General features: G+C 41.5%; 1 protein-coding gene across 1 annotated transcript in view; it reads left to right on the top strand.

Moving 5' to 3' along the window:
- The window catches only part of CFAP92 (cilia and flagella associated protein 92 (putative)), a 73,121-nt gene that overhangs the window by 27,585 nt on the left and 22,640 nt on the right, over positions 1–22,896 (top strand). Inside the window, exons 9-10 of the mRNA XM_073231111.1 lie at positions 1,232–1,416; positions 16,929–17,833. Of these exons, the coding sequence (XP_073087212.1) occupies positions 1,232–1,416; positions 16,929–17,833 (1,090 nt within the window). The remainder of the gene's footprint in view (positions 1–1,231; positions 1,417–16,928; positions 17,834–22,896) is intronic.

Genomic DNA, 22,896 nt, shown 5'->3' with positions numbered 1-22,896 from the left:
GTAGAGAATCAGGGGGCAGTGAGGGCTGCCCGCAGGCGGTGCTCACAGCCCTGCAGACAGCTGTACATGAATTGTTCTAGAAGTGACTTCTCTGAGCATAGTGAGAATGGCTTTAATATGCCCTAGAAATATATTTACAGGCATTTTGAAGGGAATGGAACTGATCTGCTTGAGCACCTACTATGTGCTGGGCAGGGTTCCCAGCACCTTCATATAGATAATCCCTCCTGATCCTCTTAATGCCTGGGAAGTAGGTCACATGACCACTATGAGTCAGAGCTAGGATTTGACCTGAGGCCTCTCTGGCAAAACTGGAGTTTTTTGCTTTTTTTCCCCTACACCAGTATGACTCCACCTGGTGAAGTGCATGGGACCTTTCACAGGAAGAGTATTCCACACAGCTAACTATATGCCACGCAGTGGCTCGAGTCATCCAACCCTTTCCCTAGTCACTCTATTACAAAAACGTGATGTGGGAGGTGTGTTATGCTGGCCTCGGCTCAGATGCACTGGTTATGCTCATATCAATGTCTATGTTTTTCTCATTAGACCACCACCGTTAAAGCGATACCACTGGCCACCAAGTGTAGACCCTGGCGTTGGCTGTTCTTGAACGGGTTCTGTTCTAAAATACTTGCCCAGAGCAACGCTCCCCAGGAGAGCTTCCTGCAGTGCTGGAAATGCTCTGTATCCGCCATGTCTAGTCCTGTGGCTCCTAGCCACATGTGGTGACCGAGCATCTGAAGTGTGACTTACGATGAAGGAACTGCGTTTTCAATTGTACTCAATTTTCACTAAATTTAAGTAGCCACTGGTGGTCCTAGCTACTGTACTGCACAACACAAGCCTCGGGTGGGGTTCTGAGTCACTGGGGCAGCTTTATAACACCCAGGGAGGAGGCTATACCCCCGACCAAGTAAGTCAGACTGTTTGGGGGCAGTACCCGAGCATCAGCATCCCTTACTGTATCCTGTAGATGGTTCCGGAAATGCCTGCATTCCAAGAGAACATCCAGATTAAATCACAAAAAATAAATTCCCTTGGAGAACTCCCGGGGCCCCAGTTTGAGAAACTGGCCTCTAACATGCTATCCATAGGCGTCTCCCAAATTTTTCAAAAACTTTTCTTCCTTTAGCTGTGATTTTATCTTTGGGTACCCCCAGGCTGCCCGACCCTCTGCTTCTCCTGGGCCGCTCAGGAGTCTAAGACTGTCTCCCCCAACCCCTCGCAGGACGGCGAACGGTGGTGAGTCGTGCCAGCGAGAAGTCTGCCAACATTTCAGACTGCTTTTTAACCTTTAAAACAGAAGTTCCTATCATGACGGAGGAGCAAAAGCGGGACTTAAACCCCCTGACTATAAAGATCAAGTGCGTGTCCTGCCTGCCGTCACAGCCTGTGCCCGTCCATGAGCTGGAGGTGAGAATGGGCCAGACAGACTCATTCCGGACCTCTGCTTCCCCACGGATTGTCCATGTGTGTTATCGCTAATCCCCCCAGGGACCCTAAGTGAGCTGTATAACCGACCTCCCCATTTCACCATTTAGGATCTCCCAGCAAGACGTGAAAGAGACGAGGCTTCTGGGTTTGGGAGCTACCAAGTGCTGAGGTCTGCTCACTACACCACAGGTGTTTTTCAGAGGGAGGTGGTGCTCGTCCCTTCAGAAGGAGCCTCTCCCTTGTCACAGCAGCAGAGCTTACCCAGATGCTCCCTCGTTTGAACCAGCCAGGTTTAGCACAGCTGTCTATCCTGGGAGCTCCCTTTTTCCTCTCCTAGTGGGGTCCCTGTCTCCTGGATTCTACAACTTCCTCTTCTTTTGGCCCCCTGGTTTTGCTGGAGCACATCTTCCTACAGCTTCTTGAGAAACAGTGGGAGATACTTATGAAATCTCGTATGTCTGGAAATATCTTTATTCTACCCTGTGCATAATTGATAATTTGACTGGATGGAGTTCCAAGTTAAAAATATAGAGTTTTGAAAGCATTATTCCATTATCTTTTTATGTTTATATTGAACTTTGTATGTGCTTGGTAGTTTTAATTTGTTTCAAAGCTTATAGGATCTTCTTAAACTATTTAATTATGTATCTTTGTGTGGGTACATTCATATATTATATTTTTATGTAGATTTGTAGGACATTGCAAAGGTGCTACAGAGAGACCTCATGTATGTTTCACCCAGTTTCCTGCAGTGTTCATATCTTATATAACTATAGCATAATATCAAAATCAGGATATTGATACTGGCCAACATGTATATATAGTTCTATGCCATTTCATCCATGCGTAGATTTATATAACTTAAGTGTAACTTCACTTAAGACACAGAACTATTCCATCACTACAAAGCTCTCTCATGCTACTCCTTTATAGTCACAACCACCTCCAACCTCCCACCATTCCGGACCACTAATTTTTTTCCATCTCTATAATTTTATTAATTTGAGAATGTTTTTGTTATGAGTCATGTTCCCTCAAAAGGTATGTTGAACTTCCAACCACCAGTACCTCAGTATGTTACCTTATTTGGAGACAGGGTCTTTACAGAGGTAATCAAGTTAAAATGAGGTCATTAAGATGGGCCCTAATCCAATATGACTGATGTCCTTACAAAATAGGGACATTTGGACTAAGGACAGGCATATACAGGGGGAAGACTATGTGAAGACATATAGGAAGAATGCCACGTGAAAAGTGGAATTAAGCTGTCACAAACCAAGAAATGTCTGGGGCTACCAGAAGCTGGAACAGGCGAGAAAGGATCCTTTTTTAAGCATCTTCATGGGGTGCATGGCCCTGTTGACATCTTGATTTTGCACTTCTACTTCCAGAACTATGAGATGATAAATTTCTATTCTAAGCCACCCAGTTTCTGGTACTTTACTATGGCAGCCCTGGAAAATGAATACAGTTATAGAAATGGAAACATCCAGTATGTGACCTTTTGAGATAGGCTTTCCCCCTCCCTTCAGCATAATGCCTTTGCATTTTGTTGCCATTTTTTTATTCACTAGGTCTTTTAATTTGGTTTATTTAGGCCATTTACATTTAGTGTAATTATTGATATGTTAGAGGTTAAGTATGCCATTTCAATACTTTTTTTCTATCCTGTTTTTTGTTTTCTTTTATCTGCCTTCCTGTGGGTTGCTGGAACATTTTAGAATTCTATTTTTATTTATCTGTGATATTTTTGAATGTATCTCTTTGTAGATTTTTAGTGGTTACTTAAGCAATTACATTATGCATACATAACTCATCACAGTCTACTGGTAAACATTTTATCAGTTTGAGTGAAGTGTGGAAGCTTCATTTTCCTTTTAAATTCTTTTACCCTCTCATTTATAATATAATTGTCTTAAATGTTTCCTCTACATAGATTGAGAACCATATCAGATGATGGTACGCTTTTTGCTTCAATTGTTTAGAAAACTCAGGAGGAGGATATTGTATTTACCCATAGCTTTGATCTTTCCATTGTTCTTCCTTCCTTCCTGATGTTTCCAGATATATTTTTTAATCACTTCCTTTCTGTTTCAAGAAGTTCCTGTAGTCATTCTATTAGGGTAGATATGCAGAAGACAAATTCTCTTAGTTTTTCTTTGTCTGACGATGTCTATTTCTCCTTCATTCCTCAAGAATGGCTTCACTTGATTTAGAATTTGGGGTTGACAATTCTTTTTCTCCTTTTTTTCTTCAGCACTTGAAAAATGTTGTGCCTCTTCCTTTTGGCCTCTGTTTTTTCCACGGTCGTTTGAATTGGTTTTTCCCTATAGACCAGGTGGCATTTTTCTTGCAGCTTTCAAGATTTTTTTCTTTGTCTATGGTTTTCAGAAATTTGACTATGATGTGTCTTGGTGTGGATTTCTTTGGATTTATCCTGTTGGGTTCACTTAGCTTTTTGAATCCACAGCCCTATGTCTTTGGGTAAATTTAGGGAACTTGCAGCCATCGTGTCTTTGAATACCTTTCTGAACCACCCTATTTCTTCTCTCCTCCTGGGACTTGAAGGACATGACTGTTAGTTTTCTATTATACTCCAACAGGTCTCTGAAGCTCTGTTCATTTTTTTAAAAATATTTTTTTAATTCAATTTTTAATCATTAATCTACAATTATATGAAGACCATTATGTTTATTAGGCTCCCCCCTTCACCAAGTATCTCCCCCAAACCCCATTACAGTCACTGTCCATCAGCGTAGTAAGATGCTGTAGAATCACTACTTGTCTTCTCTGTGTTGCACATCCCTCCCTATACCCCCTCCCCACATTACACATACTACTTGTAAGGCCCCCTTTTCTTTTCCCCGCCCTTATCCCTCCCTTCCCACCCATCCTCCCCAGTCCCTTTCCCTTTGGAAACTGTTAGTCCATTCTTGGGTTCTGTGATTCTGCTGCTGTTTTGTTCCTTCAGTTTTCCTTTGTTCTTATACTCCACATATGAGTGAAATCATTTCATACTTGTCTTTCTCCACCTGGCTTATTTCACTGAGCATAATACCCTCTAGCTCCATCCATGTTGTTGCGAATGGTAGGATTTGTTTTTTTCTTTTGGCTGCATAATATTCCATTGTGTATATGTACCACAACTTCTTTATCCATTCATCTACTGACGGACACAGGTTGCTTCCATTTCTTGGCTATTGTAAATAGTGCTGCGATAAACATAGGGATGCATCTGTCTTTTTCAAACAGGAGTGCTGCATTCTTAGGGTAAATTCCTAGAAGTGGAATTCCTGGGTCAAATGGTATTTCTATTTTGAGCATTCTGAGAAACCTCCATACTGCTTTCCACAATGGTTGAACTAATTTACATTCCCACCAGCAGTGTAGGAGGGTTCCCCTTTCTCTACAACCTTGCCAACATTTGTTGTTGTTTGTCTTTTGGATGGTGGTGATCCTTACTGGTGTGAGGTGATATCTCATTGTGGTTTTAATTTGCATTTCTCTGATGATTAGCGATGTGGAGCATCTTTTCATGTGTCTGTTGGCCATCTGAATTTCTTCTTTGGAGAACTGTCTTTTCAGCTCCTCTGCCCATTTTTTTAAAATTTTGGTATCATTAATCTACAATTACAGAAAGAACATTATGTTTACTAGGTTCCCCCCTTCACCAAGTCCCCCCCACATACCCCTTCACAGTCACTGTCCATCTGCGTAGTAGGATGCTGTAGAATCACTACTTGTCTTCTCTGTGTTGCACAGCCCTCCCCGTGTCCCCCACGCACTATACATGCTAATCATAATGCCCTCTTTCTTTTTCCCCGCCCTATCCCTCCCTTCCCACCCATCGTCCCCAGTCCCTTTCCCTTTGGTAACTATTAGTCCATTCTTGGGTTCTGTGATTCTGCTGCTGTTTTTTTCTTTTTTTTTTTTTGAGAGGGCATCTCTCATATTTATTGATTGAATGGTTGTTAACAACAATAAAATTCTGTATAGGGAACTCAATGCTCAATGTACAATCATTAATCCACCCCCAGCCTAATTCTCGTCAGTCTCCAATCTTCTGAAGCATAATGAACAAGCTTTTACATGGTGAACAAGTTCTTACATAGTGAATAAGTTCTTACATGGTGAACAGTACAAGGGCAGTCATCACAGAAACTTTCAGTTTTTATCACACATTATGAACTATAAACAATCAGGTCAAATATGAATATTCATTTGATTTTTATACTTGATTTATATGTGAATCCCACATTTCTCCCTTATTATTATTATTATTATTATTATTTTTTAAATAAAATGCTGAAGTGGTAGGTAGATGCAAGATAAAGGTAGAAAACATAGTTTAGTGCTGTAAGAGAGCAAATTTAGATGATCAGGTGTGTGCCTGTAGACTTAGTGTTAATCCAAGCGAGACAAGGGCAATACAACATCCACAGATGCAGAAGATTTCTCTCAAAACAGGGGGGGTGAGGTTCTAAGCCTCACTTCAGTTGATCCCCAATTTCTCACCTGATGGCCCCCCTGCGACTGTGCCTGTCTTAGGTTGTTCCTCTCTTGAGGAATCTTACCCGTCTCTGGCTAACCAGTCATCTTCCGGGGCCATACAGGGAAATGTAAAGTTGGTAAGTGAGAGAGAGGCAATATTGTTTGAAAAGGTTTGCTTTTTACTTCTTTGCAGATTTATGCCCTGTGGCTTTTATGCCCAGCATTTGTCTTGAGGTATCTTTACCACTTGGAAGAATTATGATACTCAGTAAATTCGATATGAGGCACGAATTCTATTTAAGGGTTGTAATTAGGAAGGAAGAAGAAAAGCTATAGGAGTAGCAGATGGAAGATAACATGGGAAGATTGATTATTTATTTGACATATCTTCTTGTAGAGTAACTTAAACATGTATAGGTTTTAAACTACTAGTTAAATTGTGTACACACATTAACATAATAGGAATACAGTTACATAACCGAAGCAGATCTATAATTACCAGCCCTCTCCAGTGAAACCAAGAAAACCAGTTAGGCACCTAGGCATTTGTGAAAACTTATCTATGACATGGTGGATATTGTCCAACTGAACTTGAACAGTCTGAGAGAAATCAGACAAATTAAAACAACCTATTCCTGGGTACTGTTCACATCCCATATGTTCTTTTAACAGTAGGTAGTCTATAGTCGCATGATTTTGGAGCACTGCAGCTTGCACGTCTCCTAATTCTTGGTTGAGTTCTGACAGTATAGATCCAGTCTCCAAAAAAGGTTGTTTTACTGTATGCACAGGCCTTTTTTCATTCCAATGGCAAATCCAGGAACCGGTGGGATGAATGCAGCTACAACTGCAGCATCACCTGGATCTTTGTTGAGGTTTTTTGGTGATCATCTTCTGGTATGACTCTTCCAGAGAGTGCTGATGTTGGAAGTTCTTCTTCATATTGTATCTTAGTTCATTTTCTGGTTAGCCAAATTAGGCTTTGATCCTCTGTATAAACACAAACAGACCCTTTGCCCACACTTTGATATACCCTTTATACCATTGTGTAGAACTCACTGGAGGTCACCACACAGGAACTGCTTTTTTTTTCTTTTAAGAGAAAGGAATATTATCAGAAAAATGTACCTCCATAGCCGATCATCTGACACCCTTTAAGTGATCAAAATTAAGGATATTTAAAGCATGCATTAATTGTTGATTTACAGTTAGTTTTACCCTATCAGGGAGTAATCCCCCTTTTTTCTTTCTTTTTTTTGTTATCATTAATCTACACTTACATGAAGAATATTATGTTTACTAGGCTCTCCCCTATACCAGGTCCCCCCTATAAACCACTTTACAGTTACTGTCCATCAGCATAGCAAAATGTTGTAGACTCACTACTTGTCTTCTCTGTGTTTTACAGCCCTCCCCTTTCTCCCTCCCCCCATGCATACTAATCTTAATACCCCCCTTCTTCTTCCCCCCCCTTATCCCTCCCTTCCCACCCATCCTCCCCAGTCCCTTTCCCTTTGGTACCTGTTAGTCCATTCTTGGGTTCTGTGATTCTGCTGCTGTTTTGTTCCTTCAGTTTTTCCTTTGTTCTTATACTCCACAGATGAGTGAAATCATTTGGTATTTCCCTTTCTCTGCTTGGCTTATTTCACTGAGCATAATACCCCCCAGCCCCATCCATGTTGCTGCAAATGGTAGGATTTGCCCTCTTCTTATGGCTGAGTAGTATTCCATTGTGTATATGTACCACATCTTTATCCATTCATCTACCGATGGACATTTAGGTTGCTTCCAATTCTTGGCTATTGTAAATAGTGCTGCGATAAAAATAGGGGTGCATCTGTCTTTCTCAAACTTGATTGCTGCGTTCTTAGGGTAAATTCCTAGGAGTGGAATACCTGAGTCAAATGGTAAGTCTGTTTTGAGCATTTTGATGAACCTCCGTACTGCTTTCCACAATGGTTGAACTAATTTACATTCCCACCAGCAGTGTAGGAGGGTTCCCCTTTCTCCACAGCCTCGCCAACATTTGTTGTTGTTTGTCTTTTGGATGGCAGCCATCCTTACTGGTGTGAGGTGATACCTCATTGTAGTTTAAATATGCATTTCTCTGATAATTAGCGATGTGGAGCATCTTTTCATGTGTCTGTTGGCCATCTGTATTTCTTTTTTGGAGAACTATTCAGTTCCTCTGCCTATTTTTTAATTGGATTCCTTGGTTTTTGTTTGTTGAGGTGGGTGAGTGAGCTCTTCATATATTTTGGATGTCAAGCCTTTATTGGATCTGTCATTTATGAATATATTCTCCCATACTGTAGGGTACCTTTTTGTTCTATTGATGGTGTCTTTTGCTGTACAGAAGCTTTTCAGCTTAATATAGTCCCACTAGTTAATTTTTGCTTTTGTTTTCCTTGCCTGGGGAGATATATTCAAGAAGAGGTCACTCATGTTTATGTCTAAGAGATTTTTGCCTATGTTTTTGTCTAAGAGTTTTATGGTTTCATGACTTACATTCAGGTCTTTGATCCATTTTGAATTTACTTTTGTGTATGGGGTTAGACAATGGTCCAGTTTCATTCTCCTACATGTAGCTGTCCAGTTTTGCCAGCACCATCTGTTGAAGAGACTGCCATTTCGCCATTGTATGTCCATGGCTCCTGTATCGAATATTATTTGACCATATATGTCTGGGTTAATGTCTGGAGTCTCTAATCTGTTCCACTGGTCTGTGGCTCTGTTCTTGTGCCAGTACCAAATTGTCTTGATTACTATGGCTTTGTAGTAGAGCTTGAAGTTGGGGAGTGAGATTCCCCCTACTTTATTCTTCTTTTTCAAGATTGCTTTGGCTATTTGGGGTCTTTGGTGTTTCCATATGAATTTTTGAATTATTTGTTCCAGTTCATTGAAGAATGTTGCTGGTAATTTGATAGGGATTGCATCAAATCTGTATATTGCTTTGGGCAGGATGGCCATTTTGACGATATTAATTCTTCCTAGCCATGAGCATGGGATGAGTTTCCATTTGTTAGTGGCCCCTTTAATTTCTCTTAAGAGTGACTTGTAATTTTCAGGGTATAGGTCTTTCACTTCTTTGGTTAGGTTTATTCCTAGGTATTTTATTCTTATTGACGCAATTGTGAATGGAATTGTTTTCCTGATTTCTCTTTCTATTGGTTCATTGTTAGTGTATAGGAAAGCTACAGATTTCTGTGTGTTAATTTTGTATCCTGCAACTTTGCTGTATCAGTTCTAGTAGTTTTGGAGTGGAGTCTTTAGGGTTTTTTATGTACAATATCATGTCATCTGCAAATAGTGACAATTTAACTTCTTCTTTACCAATCTGGATTCCTTGTATTTCTTTGTTTTGTCTGATTGCCATGGCTAGGACCTCCAGTACCATGTTAAATCACAGTGGGGAGAGTGGGCATCCCTGTCTAGTTCCCGATCTCAGAGGAAAAGCTTTCAGCTTCTCGCTGTTCAGTATAATGTTGGCTGTGGGTTTATCATATATGGCCTTTATTATGTTGAGGTACTTGCCCTCTATACCCATTTTGCTGAGAGTTTTTATCATGAATGGGTGTTGAATTTTGTCAAATGCTTTTTCAGCATCTATGGAGATGATCATGTGGTTTTTGTCTTTCTTTTTGTTAATGTGGTGGATGATGTTGATGGATTTTCGAATGTTGTACCATCCTTGCATCCCTGGGATGAATCCCACTTGGTCATGGTATATGATCCTTTTGATATGTTGTTGAATTCTGTTTGCTAATATTTTATTGAGTATTTTTGCATCTACATTCATCAGGGATATTGGTCTGTAATTTTCTTTCTTGATGGGGTCGTTGCCTGGTTTTGGTATTAGAGTGATGTTGGCTTCATAGAATGAGTTTGGGAGTATTCCCTCCTCTTCTATTTTTGGAAAACTTTAAGGAGAATGGGTATTATGTCTTCCCTGTGTTTCTGATAAAATTCTGAGGTAAATCCGTCCGGCCCGGGGGTTTTGTTTTTGGGTAGTTTTTTGATTACCATTTCAGTTTCTTTGCTCATATTTGGTTTGTTTAACTTTTGTGTTTCTTCCTTGGTCAGTCTTGGAAGGTTGTATTTTTCTAGGAAGTTGTCCATTTCTTCTAGGTTTTCCAGCTTGTTGGCATATAGGTTTTCATAGTTGTCTTTAATAATTCTTTGTATTTCTGTGGAGTCTGTCGTGATTTTTCCGTTCTCATTTCTGATTCTGTTGATTTGTGTTGATTCTCCTTTTCTCTTAATAAGTTTGGCTAGAGGCTTATCTATTTTGTTTATTTTCTCAAAGAACCAGCTCTTGGTTTTGTTGATTTTTGCTATTGTTTTTTTTTCTCAATTTTGTTTATTTCTTCTCTGATCTTTATTATGTCCCTCCTTCTGCTGACTTTAGGCCTCCATTGTTCTTCTTTTTCCAGGTTCGATAATTGTGATGTTAGACTATTCATTTGGGATTGTTCTTTCTCCTTCATGTGTGCCTGGATCGCTATATACTTTCCTCTTAAGACTGCTTTTGCTGCGTCGCACAGAAGTTGGGGCTTTGTGTTGTTGTCATTTGTTTCCATATATTGCTTGATCTCTATTTTAATTTGTTTGTTGATCCATTGATTATTTAGAAGCATGTTGTTAAGCCTCCAGATGTTGTGAGCCTTTTTGTTTTCTTCGTAGAGTTTATTTCTAGTTTTATACCTTTGTGGTCTGAAAAATTGGTTGGTAGAATTTCAGTATTTTGGAATTTACTGAGGCTCTTTTTGTGGGCTACTATGTGGTCTATTCTAGTGAATGTTTCATGTGCACTTGAGAAGAATGTATATCCTGTTGCTTTTGGATGTAGAGTTCTATAGATGTCTATTAGGTCCATCTGTTCTAGTGTGTTGTTCAGTGCCTGTGTGTCCTTACTTATTTTCTGCCCGGTGGATCTATCCTTTGGGGTGAGTGGTGTGTTGAAGTCTCCTAAAATGAATGCGTTGCAGTCTATTTCCCTCTTTAGTTCTGTTAGTATTTGTCTCACATATGCTGGTGCTCCTGTGTTGTGTGCATATATATTTATAATGGTTATATCCTCTTGTTGGACTGAGCCCTTTATCATTATGTAATGTCCTTCTTTATCTCTTGTTAATTTCTTTGTTTTGAAGTCTATGTTGTCTGATATTAGTACTGCAACCCCTGCTTTCTTCTCGCTGTTGTTTGCCTGAAATATATTTTTACATCCCTTGACTTTTAGTCTGTGCATGTCTTTGGGTTTGAGGTGAATTTCTTGTAAGCAGCATAGAGATGGGTCTTGCTTTTTTATCCATTCTATTACTCTGTGTCTTTTGATTGGTGTATTTAGTCCATTTACATTTAGGGTGACTATTGAGAGATATGTACTTATTGCCATTGCAGGCTTTAGGTTCGTGGTTACCAAAGGTTCAAGGTTAGCTTCTTTAGTATCTTACTGCCTAACTTAGCTCACTTATTGAGCTATTATAGACACTGTCTGGTGATTCTTTATTTGTCTCCATTCTTATTCCTTCTCCTCCATTCTTCATATGTTGGGTGTTTTGTTCGGTGCTCTTTTGTGTTTCCTTTGACTGCTTTTGTGGTTAGTTAATGCCTTTAGTTAGTATTTGGTTGGTCTTCTTTCTTTGCTGTGATTTTATTTTCTCTGGTGACATCTGTTTAGCCTTAGGAGTGCTCCCATCTAGAGCAGTCCCTCTAAAAGACCCTGTAGAGGTGGTTTGTGGGAGACAAATTCCCTCAACTTTTGCTTGTCTGGGAATTGTTTAATCCCTCCTTCATATTTAAATGATAATTGTGCTGGATACAGTATTCTTGGTTCAAGGCCCTTCTGTTTCATTGCATTAAATATGTCATGCCATTCTCTCTGGCCTGTAAGGTTTCTATTGGGAAGTCCAGTGATAGCCTGATGGGTTTTCCTTTGTAGGTGACCTTTTTTCTCTCTCTGGCTGCCTTTAACACTCTGTCCTTGTCCTTGATCTTTGCCATTTTAATTATTATGTGTCTTGGTGTTGTCCTCCTTGGGTCCCTTCTTTTGGGAGTTCTGTGTGCTTCTGTGGTCTGAACAATTATTTCCTCCCCTAGTTTGGGGAAGTTTTCAGGAATTATTTCTTCAAAGACCCTTTCTATCCCTTTTTCTCTCTCTTCTTCTTCTGGTACCCCTATAATGCAGATATTGTTCCTTTTGGATTGGTCACACAGTTCTCTTAATATTGTTTCATTTCTGGAGATTCTTTTATCTCTCTCTGTGTCAGCTTCTCTGTGTTCTTGTTCTCTGATTTCTATTCCATTAACGGCCTCTTGCACCTCATCCAGTCTGCTCTTAAGTCCTTCCAGAGATTGTTTTATTTCTGTAGTCTCCCTCTGTACTTGGTCCTTTAGCTCTTGCATATTTCTCTGCAGATCCATCAGCATGGTTATGACCTTTATTTTGAATTCTTTTTCAGGGAGATTGGTTTGGTCTGTCTCCCTAGGCCCTCTCTCAGGGGTTGTCTGGACTATTTGGACTGGACTAAATTCTTCTGCCTTTTCATGTTTATAGAGGTAGCTGTAGGCAGGTTGCAGGTGTGTCAGCTGGGAGAAGAAAGTCCTTTCCTGCTTGCTGGATGCCTTGCCCTTCTCTGCTGCCTGTGTCAGTTATCTGCACTCCTGGAGCAGCCTCTGGGTTAATCCCCTAAGCTGCTGTGGGCGGGGTCTCCATCAGAGCAGCACAGAGCCCTGTGGGGAGTGGCAGGTGCACCGGGTGCACTCTCCTGGGGAAGTGGTGCCCCTGCTGGACAGCTGTGTGCCAGCAGTAGCCTTTGGGTCTGGCTCAGGTGGCTATGCACTGGGCTGAGATTCTGTGTGGTTGCTGGGGGCGTAGCTGCTCCTGGGCTGCTCCTCCGCCACTGCTGCTGGCTCCCACGGGCCCCTCCCGGGCCCCTCTGGTGCTGCCATCCCTGGCGTGTGCTGCCACTTTCTCACTCCTGGGCCGGTATGTTGGGGTCCATGCCAGTTGGGGGAACGACTGGCAGGTTGCTTATCACCATGGGGGGCTTCAGAGCTGCATTGCTGCCCAGGTGGTTAGGTCGCTTAGAGTTTTCTGGGATTCACAGGTGCTGGGCTGAGTGTGCCGGGACAACTTCTTCCAGCTGTGGGATCCCTCTCTCTTTAAGACTTGCAAAAAGCCCTTGCTTTTCTTTTGTCTCAGGGGCACCAGTTGTGGGGACCTGCTCGCAGGTTTTGCTTTTCCGTTTCTCTAATATGCAGCCCCCTGTGCACTGTGTGTCTGGCTCCAGATGCAGATTTCTAGAGCTGGTTGTTTAGCAGTCCTGGGCTTTCACTCCCTCCCCACTCTGACTCCTTTCTTCCCTCTGGGGTCTGGCATAGGGGGGTGTTTGGGTCCCACTGGGCCATGGCTTGTATCTTACCCCCTTTGTGTGATGCTGAGTTCTCACAGATGTATATATAGCCTGGCTGTTGTACTGTATCCACTGGTGTCTCTTTTAGGAATAGTTGTATTTGTTGTATTTTCAAAAATATATATGTTTTTAGGAGATTTCTGCTGAACTACACATGTCACCATCTTGGCTCCCTCCTCCATATAGTGGTAACTTTTATAGCATGTATGATAGCAACAAATTCCCTCCTAGTTTTCTTTCATATGAGAAAGTCTTTATTTCACTTTGACCTGAATTGTATTGTTACTTGGTTTAGTATTCTTGGTGAATAGTCCTTCTCATTCAACACTGTAAAAAACATTTTGTTCTAGTTTATTTATGCCTCTATAGTTTCTGATGAAAAAGCCACAGATCCAAATTGTTCCAGGAGTAACATGTCATTTTTCTCTGGCTGCTTTCTGGATTTATGTTATTTGTCTTTGCTTTTCGCCAGTTCAGTGAGGATGTTGCTGGGCAAGTGTTTCTTTTCTTATTTACCCTGTTTGGGATTGACTTTCTTGAATCTGTAAAATTTTTTTGCCTTTTGCCAAATTTAGGAGACTTTCAGCCATTATTCCTTCAAATATTTTTTCTACAGACATCTTTTCTCCTCACCTCCTGGGACTCTGATGATATAAATGTTAGACCTTCTGATATTGTCCCACAGGTTCCTGGGCTTGTTTACTTTTCAATTTTTAGTCTCTTTCCTCTGTGTGCTCAGTGCACTTTATGTTGCCCTGTTTTGCTTACTCTTTGCTTTGCCATCTGTGTTTTGTTCTTTGCACCACCCAGTGCTTTATTTTTTTCAGTTATATTTTTAAATTCTAAAATTTCCATTAGGTTCTCCATTATGGTTTCTATTTGCTGAGATTGGCCACCTTCCCAGCTGTTTCAAGAGTGTTTGCTGTTACTTCTTGGAGTATGGTTATAGGTTGTCATAGTTGTTTTAATGTCTTGTCTGATAATTTCAATATTTGAGTCACCTCAAGTTAGCATCTCTTGGTTGCCTCTCCCCTTGATTATTGGTCACATTCCTACTTCTTTGTATGTCAAGTAATTTGGATTGTACCTTAGATATTTTGAATATTATGTTATGACACACTAGGTCTTGTTTAAATCCTATGGAGAATGTGGCTTTTTTTATTAGGCAGCACACTCAGAGTCATGCTTCAAGTTCTAGGTTACCTTTGGTGAGCTGTTGTTTTAATGTAGATTCAGTTTTCAAAGATTTAATATTGATGTTAAAATTGGTCCTGCATGTGCACTATGCAGGGGGCAGTCTGGGACCTGTGCAGTGGTCTGCTCTGTAGTTCGGTTTTCATTACCTCTAGTCTGCTGCTTAAAGTCAGATCCATACATGCACAATTCAGGGATGAGCCCGAGAGTTTATACATAATGTTTTGGGGTCCCTTTCTTAATTTTATCCCCTTCCACCCTCTCCAGCTCCTGAGTCCCTTCCTGGTACTCTGGCTCTATAGGCATAACTTCAGCATTCCCACTCCAGCATGCCCTTCCTGAGACTTGATCTGTCTCTGAGGGCAAGTAATGGGAGGGTATATAGAGGAAAGACAATAATGATGACTCTGTACCCTTTGTAGCACAGTTCCTCTGATCAAAGAGGATTCCGCTTGCTCAAAGTTTTAGGTTCCGGTCCAGCTGCTGCCTCTCCCACCAGACTGCAGCTTTGGAACTTGACCTCACCTGTAGGCAGGGCCAGGAAATAAAAATAATAGGCTGTTCCCTCCCACTCTCTCTGTCCGGTAGGTGTCCCCCCTTCCCATCCTTGGAACAGAGAGAGAGAGAGAGTACTGAGAGAAGCTGTCCACACCTGGTGCACAATTCTGGAATTCGGGCTGCTTTGAGTCCAGTTGGGGATATAATAGGAGGAAAATAAAGCCCAGGAAACTCATTGAGTTTGGACTCCTTCCCCAATCCATCTGCTACTTTTTACTTTTCAGAGTCCTCTGATAGCTGCCCCTTGCATTCTGTCTGTAGTTTTTAGCTGCATTTACTGGAGAGTGTGCTTATGCTATTTAACCAGATTTGAAAGTACCTCTTTTACTATTTTTAACTTTTTTCTTTTTTATTATTGCTTTATAGATGTTCTTTTTATATTCTGGATACAAGTCTTTTGTCAGATATATATATATATATATATATATATATATATATATATATATATATATACATTGTACATATTTTCTGCCAGTCTGGGGCTTGACTTTAATTTTCTTAACAGTGTCTTTGATGAAGTACATTTTTTATCACCTTTTGCTGTTATTACTAGGGCTTTTTATGTCCTGTCAAAGACATCTTTTTCCACCCCAAGTTCATGAAGATACTTTTAGAAGGTATATAACTTTAGCTCTTTTGTTTAAGTCCATGATTCATTGAGAGTTAATTGCATTTTCCTGACGCTGGAAATGGCATTATTTCTCCATTTAGATTTTCTTTGATTTCTCTCTGCAATGCTGTGTAGTTTTCAGTGTAAAGGTCTTATACAGCTTTCACTTCATTTCTTTCTAAGCATTTTATGTTTTTATGTTACTGTAGATGATATTTAAATTTTTTCATTTTAATATTCCTTATTGCTAGTAAATAGAAATACAGTAGATTCAACCTTGATGACATCACTTTTAAAAATAGACTAACATATATTTGCTTTATGTATCTTATCACTCTAATATCTTATGCCTTTGTATATTTGACTTTGCTAGTACCTTTTTCCCCTTTGGTGTTTTGTGATTTTCTTTTTTTTTCTTTACTGTGATCTCATGTTCAATGGAACCTTCTCTGTGGGAATTCTTTGAGGCCTTGGTTGAAAGTGGATTTCTCCAAAAAGTGTTCTTAATTACTTCTGCCAGGTTTCCAGGAGCACTACTAACCCAGAATTGCTTTTCAAACAAACCAAATTGAATAGCATACTTGGAGTAGGAATTCAGACCCCAAACTTGCATAAGGTTAACCTCTGATTATAAAATAGCATCAAGGCTAAAACATGGGAGTTCCCGTTTTCTGCCTCCCACAGCCCCGCCCTCCTTTCCGTCTCATTCTCCACGTGCCCTTGAGATCCAGACCTCGGGGTCTTCCCCTCGTTGCAGCTTTCCTCTTGGATGCTTATTAATGTGCTCAAAGTGAGCCTGCGGCAACCCTCCAAATGTATGTCTGGAAAAGATGGATTACGTTTTCTAAAAACCACCTCTCTCCACCTTTCCTATGCCAACGCTTGGGTTAGGGACTAGAAATGCGGATATGATAAAGGCACATGGCCTGTCTTCATGGCACTCACAGTCTGGGGAAGAAATAGTGACTGATAACTTTCTGAGCCCTTGTCTTGTGCCCGCCGCAGCTTCGTGCGCTCGGGAACAGCGCTCCCTCCTGGGAGGGACTGAGCAGTGCGGGCTTGCTCAGGGGCATGGTGTAGATGAGGACACGCTGGCCGCGGGGGTTGCTGGGGTGCGTGTTGCCCTGGGATTTGAGCGTCTGTGCTGGGAGCCTTCCTTCAGGGGGAGGCAGAGTGACTGCCGCTGCAGCCTGGTGACCTGCTGTTGCCTTGTTCTCTCGTAGCGGCTGTGCACCCCCGTGTACTGCAAGTACCAGTTCCATAAGACTCCGGTTCATGAGACTGAGGGGAAGCCGCATGCAGCCCACATCTCATTCCAGGACATCAACGTCGTCTTCCTTGGGGCCATGCAGCCCAGCGACCTGAGGGAGTACCTGGGGGGCCCGCCCATGGTGGTGGAAGTTCACGACCGGGACCGCAAGTCAGAGCAGTATTCCCAGGAGCCCACCCTGTTTGGGGACGACCCCCTGGATTCACATCTCAACCTCCATGCCCTCATCTCTCCCAAAGAGACAGAGAACAACCCCTTTGCATCTCAAAACAAGCTGTGGGACCCTTATGGGGTTGCCCAGGTCAGTTTTGCCGACCTCCTCCTCGGCTGCAAGTACTTGAACCTAGCTGTCCCCGTCCACAGTTGCGAGGCCCCGCCCACTCACCGCAGCCAGGATGGCCGGGCCAGGAAGGTCATGGGGCTTCACGTCCCCACGGACGGCCTCCAGCATCACCCGATGCCCAAGGGCGACTACCTAGAGGCCGACTCCCTGCTCAAGCTGCGGGTGGACATTGCGGTGTCGCTGCAGGCCGGGACCGAAATCCCCAATCCAGACCCCACAGGCGCCCAGTTTGGCCGCATTATTTTCGTGTTTGACTGCAGGAGGGCCTTCCTCCTGTACAGCCTGCTGCAGGACATCACCGCGATCAACGCCAGGGCCCTCGATCTGGGCTCCTGTCCTGTCAAGGACAGCCAGCAGGTCCTGTCAGCCTTCAAGATGCGGGTGAAGGTCCAGGAGCGGCAGGACCTGGATGTGCTCACGGGCTTCCACCTGCTGGACGGGAAGATCCACGTCCTCATTCTGGAAGGCTTGGCCAACCGAGGTCTGAAGCGGCTGTGGGACAGCCACCAAAGCCGGTAGGTGGTTTGATCTGCATTTCCCGGGATGGCGGTGATGGCCGGATGCTGAGTGGCGAGCTCAATGTGCTCCTGTGAGAGAGGGATCTGTTGACTGATGCCTGCTGGGGTTCATTATAAGGGGCTTCACAGGGCTCAGTGGTCGGACCTGAGAGCAGGAAGAACTGCTTGCCTTCGGTTGGAGGGGAGACTTTAGGAGTCTACAGAAGAGGGTGTTTCAGGAAACTGGGCCTTCAGACCTCTGAGGGGCCTGCTCAGCCAACAGGGAGGAGAATGTTCTGTATGGCCCTGAGATGGACACCACAGGACACAGATTTCAACTCAGCCCAAAGAGGACGTACCTGTTATTCTGAGGCCAGAGTAGCTACCTGGGCTGCAGGAAGTTCATATCCCCTGATGGCCTTCAGGACGCAGTGGCCGCCCAGTGAGGGAACTGTCCAGGCCACTGAAGTGTCCAGTTCTGGGCTAGAGCAAGTGATCCCTCATCATCCTAGCATTTTTTAGTTTTGGTGGTACTCTCCTTTTACGATTTTCTAGTAGCCTAGTTTAGGTAAATAGGGCCTCCCTCCTTTCATCCTGAGGCCCCCCAACTGTCCTCAGAGCTCAGGTGCCTCAGGACCCAGGCACTGATGGCAGCAGGGAGGCCTGAAGCTGAGTCTGTCCACCCAGGGGGTGAGTGACGCCATGCGGGGGCCTGTCTGGTGCGGACGGGCCAGGAAGCACCAGGGAGAAGCTGGCCGTAGGTCTGCCCAAGGGAACAGAAAGCAGAGGTCTACACAAAAACTTGTACCTGAATATTCATAGCATTTTTTCTAATAGTGGAAACAACCCAAATGTTTGTCCGCTGATGAACAAAATGTGATCTATCCACAATGGAATAATACTCAGCCATGAAAAAGGGAACGAAGCACCGATACACATACTTCAACATGGATGAATGTTGAAAGCATCATGCTGAGTGAAAGAGGGCAGACAAAAGGCCACATGTTGTATGAGTCCATTTCTATGAAATGTTCAAGAGAGTCAAATCCAGAGAGATAGGTTACTGGTTGCCAAGGTCTCAGGGGAGAAGTGAGAGAGAAGTGGGGAGCGACTGCTAATGGGTATTTTTTTGGGGGGTGATGAAAATCTTCTGGAATTAAGCAGTGTTTATGGTTGTACAACATTGTGAATATGCTAACAACCACTGAATTGTACACTTTAAAAATGGTGTGTACTAAAGAATTTAGCCTTGCCCAAGAGAGGTCTGGCCTTTGCCCATGGCTTCTGGGTGGTGATCTATGTCATACCTGATAGCAGTTGTCTTTGTTTAGGGGGCTCACCACACCAGATCTTAGGGTGGGAGCACCTTGTCATCAATAGTCATCAATTGATAGTCATCAGTGAGGTTGGTCATGCTGGAAAGATCAGCAGTGTGATATAGGGTGCAGGCTTTGGGTCATGCGGTGTCAGTTAGTCTGGAGACTGAGACTGCCATGTGGACAATCAAGCAGTCATGCCTCTGTGGGGGAGCCCTGATAAAAACTCTGGACACCAAGGCTTGTGGAAACTATTCTGTGCATATTATCACTTAGAGTGGCATTAAGGCAGCACATCCTGACGTCACAAGGAAAGACTGATGAAAGCATTATGTTTGGAACCATTCTTGCCTCTGGCCTATGCATATCTTCCTTTGTCTTATTTTAATCTGTATCCCTTCTCTGTAATAAGCCATAAATATGAGCAAAACAGCTTTCATTGAGTTCTCTGAGTTCTGACAAACTGCTGAACCTGAGGGTGGTTGCAGGAAGCCCCTGAACATGCAGTTGGTGTCAGAAGTCAGGGAAATTTAGAAGTCTGTCTTTTCAAAAACTTTGCAGTTTGCCTAACTTGGGGCATATGGTATGTGACTTATATTTCAACAAAAAGTTTTTCCAATGGCAGAAATAATATAAAGTATATTATATTCACTGACTCCAGTTCAATTGAGGTAGAAATAAGAACCAAATCATTAACTAGAAGGAAAGTCCATATGCTTGGAAATTGACAAATATTTCCAAATAACCTATGGGTCAAAAGAGAAACTTCAGTGGAAATTAGACACTATTGAACTGAACAATAATGACAGTAGTGTAATATATAAATTTGCAGGGTGATGTTAAAGCATTATTTAGAGGTAACTTCAAAGTCTTAATAATATTAGAAAAGAAGTAAGGCTGAATATTAATGATACATAACAGCAGATGTTGCAGACATTGAAATTTGTCTTAAATTATTTTAATAAAATTTAAAATGTATGAGAAGTTTAAAAAATACCAAAAATATTTTCAGATAAGGTAGTTTAATGAGGTTTCTGGATATAAAAAGTAGTATAAAAATCTATTGGTTTCTGAATACCATCTACATATGAAAGTTTTTAAAAAGGGAACACATTTAAAGTACTGGAAAAATATGACATTCATAGGAATAAATATGACAAAAAGGAGTGAAAGACCTCTATTATGAACATTATAGAACTTTTAGAAACATTAAAGAAAACCTAAATAAGTGAAGAGATACAGTACTCATGGGTTGGAACATTCAGTATTATATTGTAAAGGCATTGATATTGATGTGGTAAAGGTGTCTGTTATCCCCAGTTGGACTTACAGATTCAGTGCAATCCCAATTTTTTTAAATCAAATGTATATCACAGTGGTTTAACAGTTCCCTTCCCCTCTATCCCCACCTCCTCCCCTCCCCCTTGGTAACCACTAGTCACTTCTCAGCATCTGTGAGTCTAATACTGTTTTGTTCCTTCTGTTTTGCTTTGTTTTTATATTCCACAAATAAGTGAAATCATATGGTATTTGTCTTTCTCCACCTGGCTTATTTCATTGAGCATAATGCCCTTTAAATCTATCCATGTTGTTGCAAATGGCAGTATTTCTTTTCTTTTAATGGATGAATAATATTCCATTGTGTGTAAGTACCACATCATCTTTATCCACTCATCTACTGATGGACACTTAGGCTATTGTAGACAGTGTGGTGATACACATATGGCTACATATGTCTCTTTGATTCAGATATTTTGTTTTATTCAGGTAAATTCCTAGGACTGGAATTGATTGGTCAAATGGTCTTTCTATTTTTAGTTTATTGAGAAACCTCCATACTGCTTTCCACAATGGTTGAACTAATTTATGTTCCCACCAGCAGTGTAGGAGGGGGAGGGTTTCCCTTTCTCCATATCCTCGCCAACATTTGTTGTTGTTTGTCTTTTGGATGTTGGCCATCCTAACTGGTGTGAGATGATATCTCATTGTGGTTTTAATTTGCATTTCTCTGATGATTAGTGATGTGGAGCATCTTTTCATGTGCCTGTTGGCCATATGAATTTCTTCTTTGGAGAAGTGTCTGTTCAGCTCCTCTGCCCATTTTTTAATTGGCTTATTTGCTTTTTGTTTGTTGAAGTGTGTGAGTTCTTTATATAATTTGGATGTCAACCCCTTATTGGATACGTCATTTATGAATATATTCTCCCATACTGTAGGATGTCTTTTTGTTCTACTGATGGTGGTCTTTGCTGTACAGAAGCTTGTTAGTTTGATATAGTCCTGCTTGTTCATTTTTGCTTTTGTTTCCCTTGCCCCTATGTTTTCTTCTAAGAGTTTTATGGTTTCATTACTTACATTCAGGTCTTTGATCCATTTTGAGTTTACTTTTGTGTGTGGAGTTGGACAATAATCCAGGTTCATTCTCTTGCATGTAGCTGTCCAGTTTTGCCAACACCAGTTGTTAAAGAGGCTGTCATTTCCCCATTGTATGTTCATGGCTTTATCATATATTAATTGACCATATATGCTTGGGTTTATATCTGGGCTCTCTAGTCTGTTCCGTTGGTCTATGGGTCTGTTCTTGTGCCAGTACCAAATTGTCTTGATTATTGTGGCTTTGCAGTAGAGCTTGAAGTTGGGGAGCGAGATCCCCCCTGCTTTATTCTTCTTTCTCAGGATTGCTTTGGCTATTCGGGGTCTTTTGTGGTTCCATATGAATTTTAGAACTATTTGTTTAAGTTTGTTGAAGAATGTTGTTGGTACTTTGGTAGGGATTGCATTGAACCTGTAGATTGCTTTAGGCAGGAAGGCCATTTTGACAATATTAATTCTTCCAATCCACAACCATGGGATAGATTTCCAGTTTTTGGTGTCTTCTCTAATTTTTCTCATTAGTGTCTTGTAGTTTTCAGGGCATAGGTCTTTCACCTTCTTGGTTAGGTTTATTCCTAGGTATTTTATTCTTTTTGATGCAATTGTAAATGGAGTTGTTTTCCTGATTTCTCTTTCTGCTAGTTCATCAATAGTATATAGGAATGCAACAGATTTCTGTTTATTGATTTTATATTGTGCAACTTTTCTGAATTCATTTGTTAGTTCTAGTAGTTTCTGGGTGGATTCTTTAGAATTTTTTATGTACAATATCATGTCATCTGCCAACAGTGACAGTTTAATGTCTTTCTTACCAGTCTGGATGACTTTTATTTCTGTGTTGTCTGATTGCTGTGGCTAGGACTTCCAGTACTGTGTTGAGTAAAAGCAGGGAGAGTGGGCATCCTTGTCTTCTTCCCAATCTTAGAGGAAAAGCTTTCAGCTTCTCACTGTCAAGTATAATGTTGCCTATGGGTTTGTCATATATGGCCTTTATTATTTAAGGTACTTGCCCTCTATACCCATTTTGTTGAGAGTTTTTATCATCAGTGGATATTGAATTTTGTCAGATGCTTTTTCAGCATGTATGGAGATGATCATGTAGTTTTTGTTCTTTTTGTTGATGTGGTGGATGATGTTGATGGATTTTTCAAATGTTGTACCATCCTTGCATCCCTGGGATGAATCCCACTTGATCATGATGGATGATCTTTTTGATGTATTTTGAATTCAGTTTACTAGTATTTTGTTGAAGATTTTTCATCTATGTTCATCAGGGATATTGGTCTGTAATTTTATTTTTTTGTGGTGTCTTTGTCTGTTTTGGCATTAGAGTGATGCTGGCCTCATAAAATGAATTTGGAAGTATTCCCTCCTCTTCTACTTTTCAGAAAA

Source organism: Manis javanica, chromosome 3 (assembly GCF_040802235.1).
Source record: "Manis javanica isolate MJ-LG chromosome 3, MJ_LKY, whole genome shotgun sequence".
Taxonomy (NCBI): Eukaryota; Metazoa; Chordata; class Mammalia; order Pholidota; family Manidae; genus Manis; species Manis javanica.
This window is presented reverse-complemented; position numbering and strand designations above follow the sequence as displayed.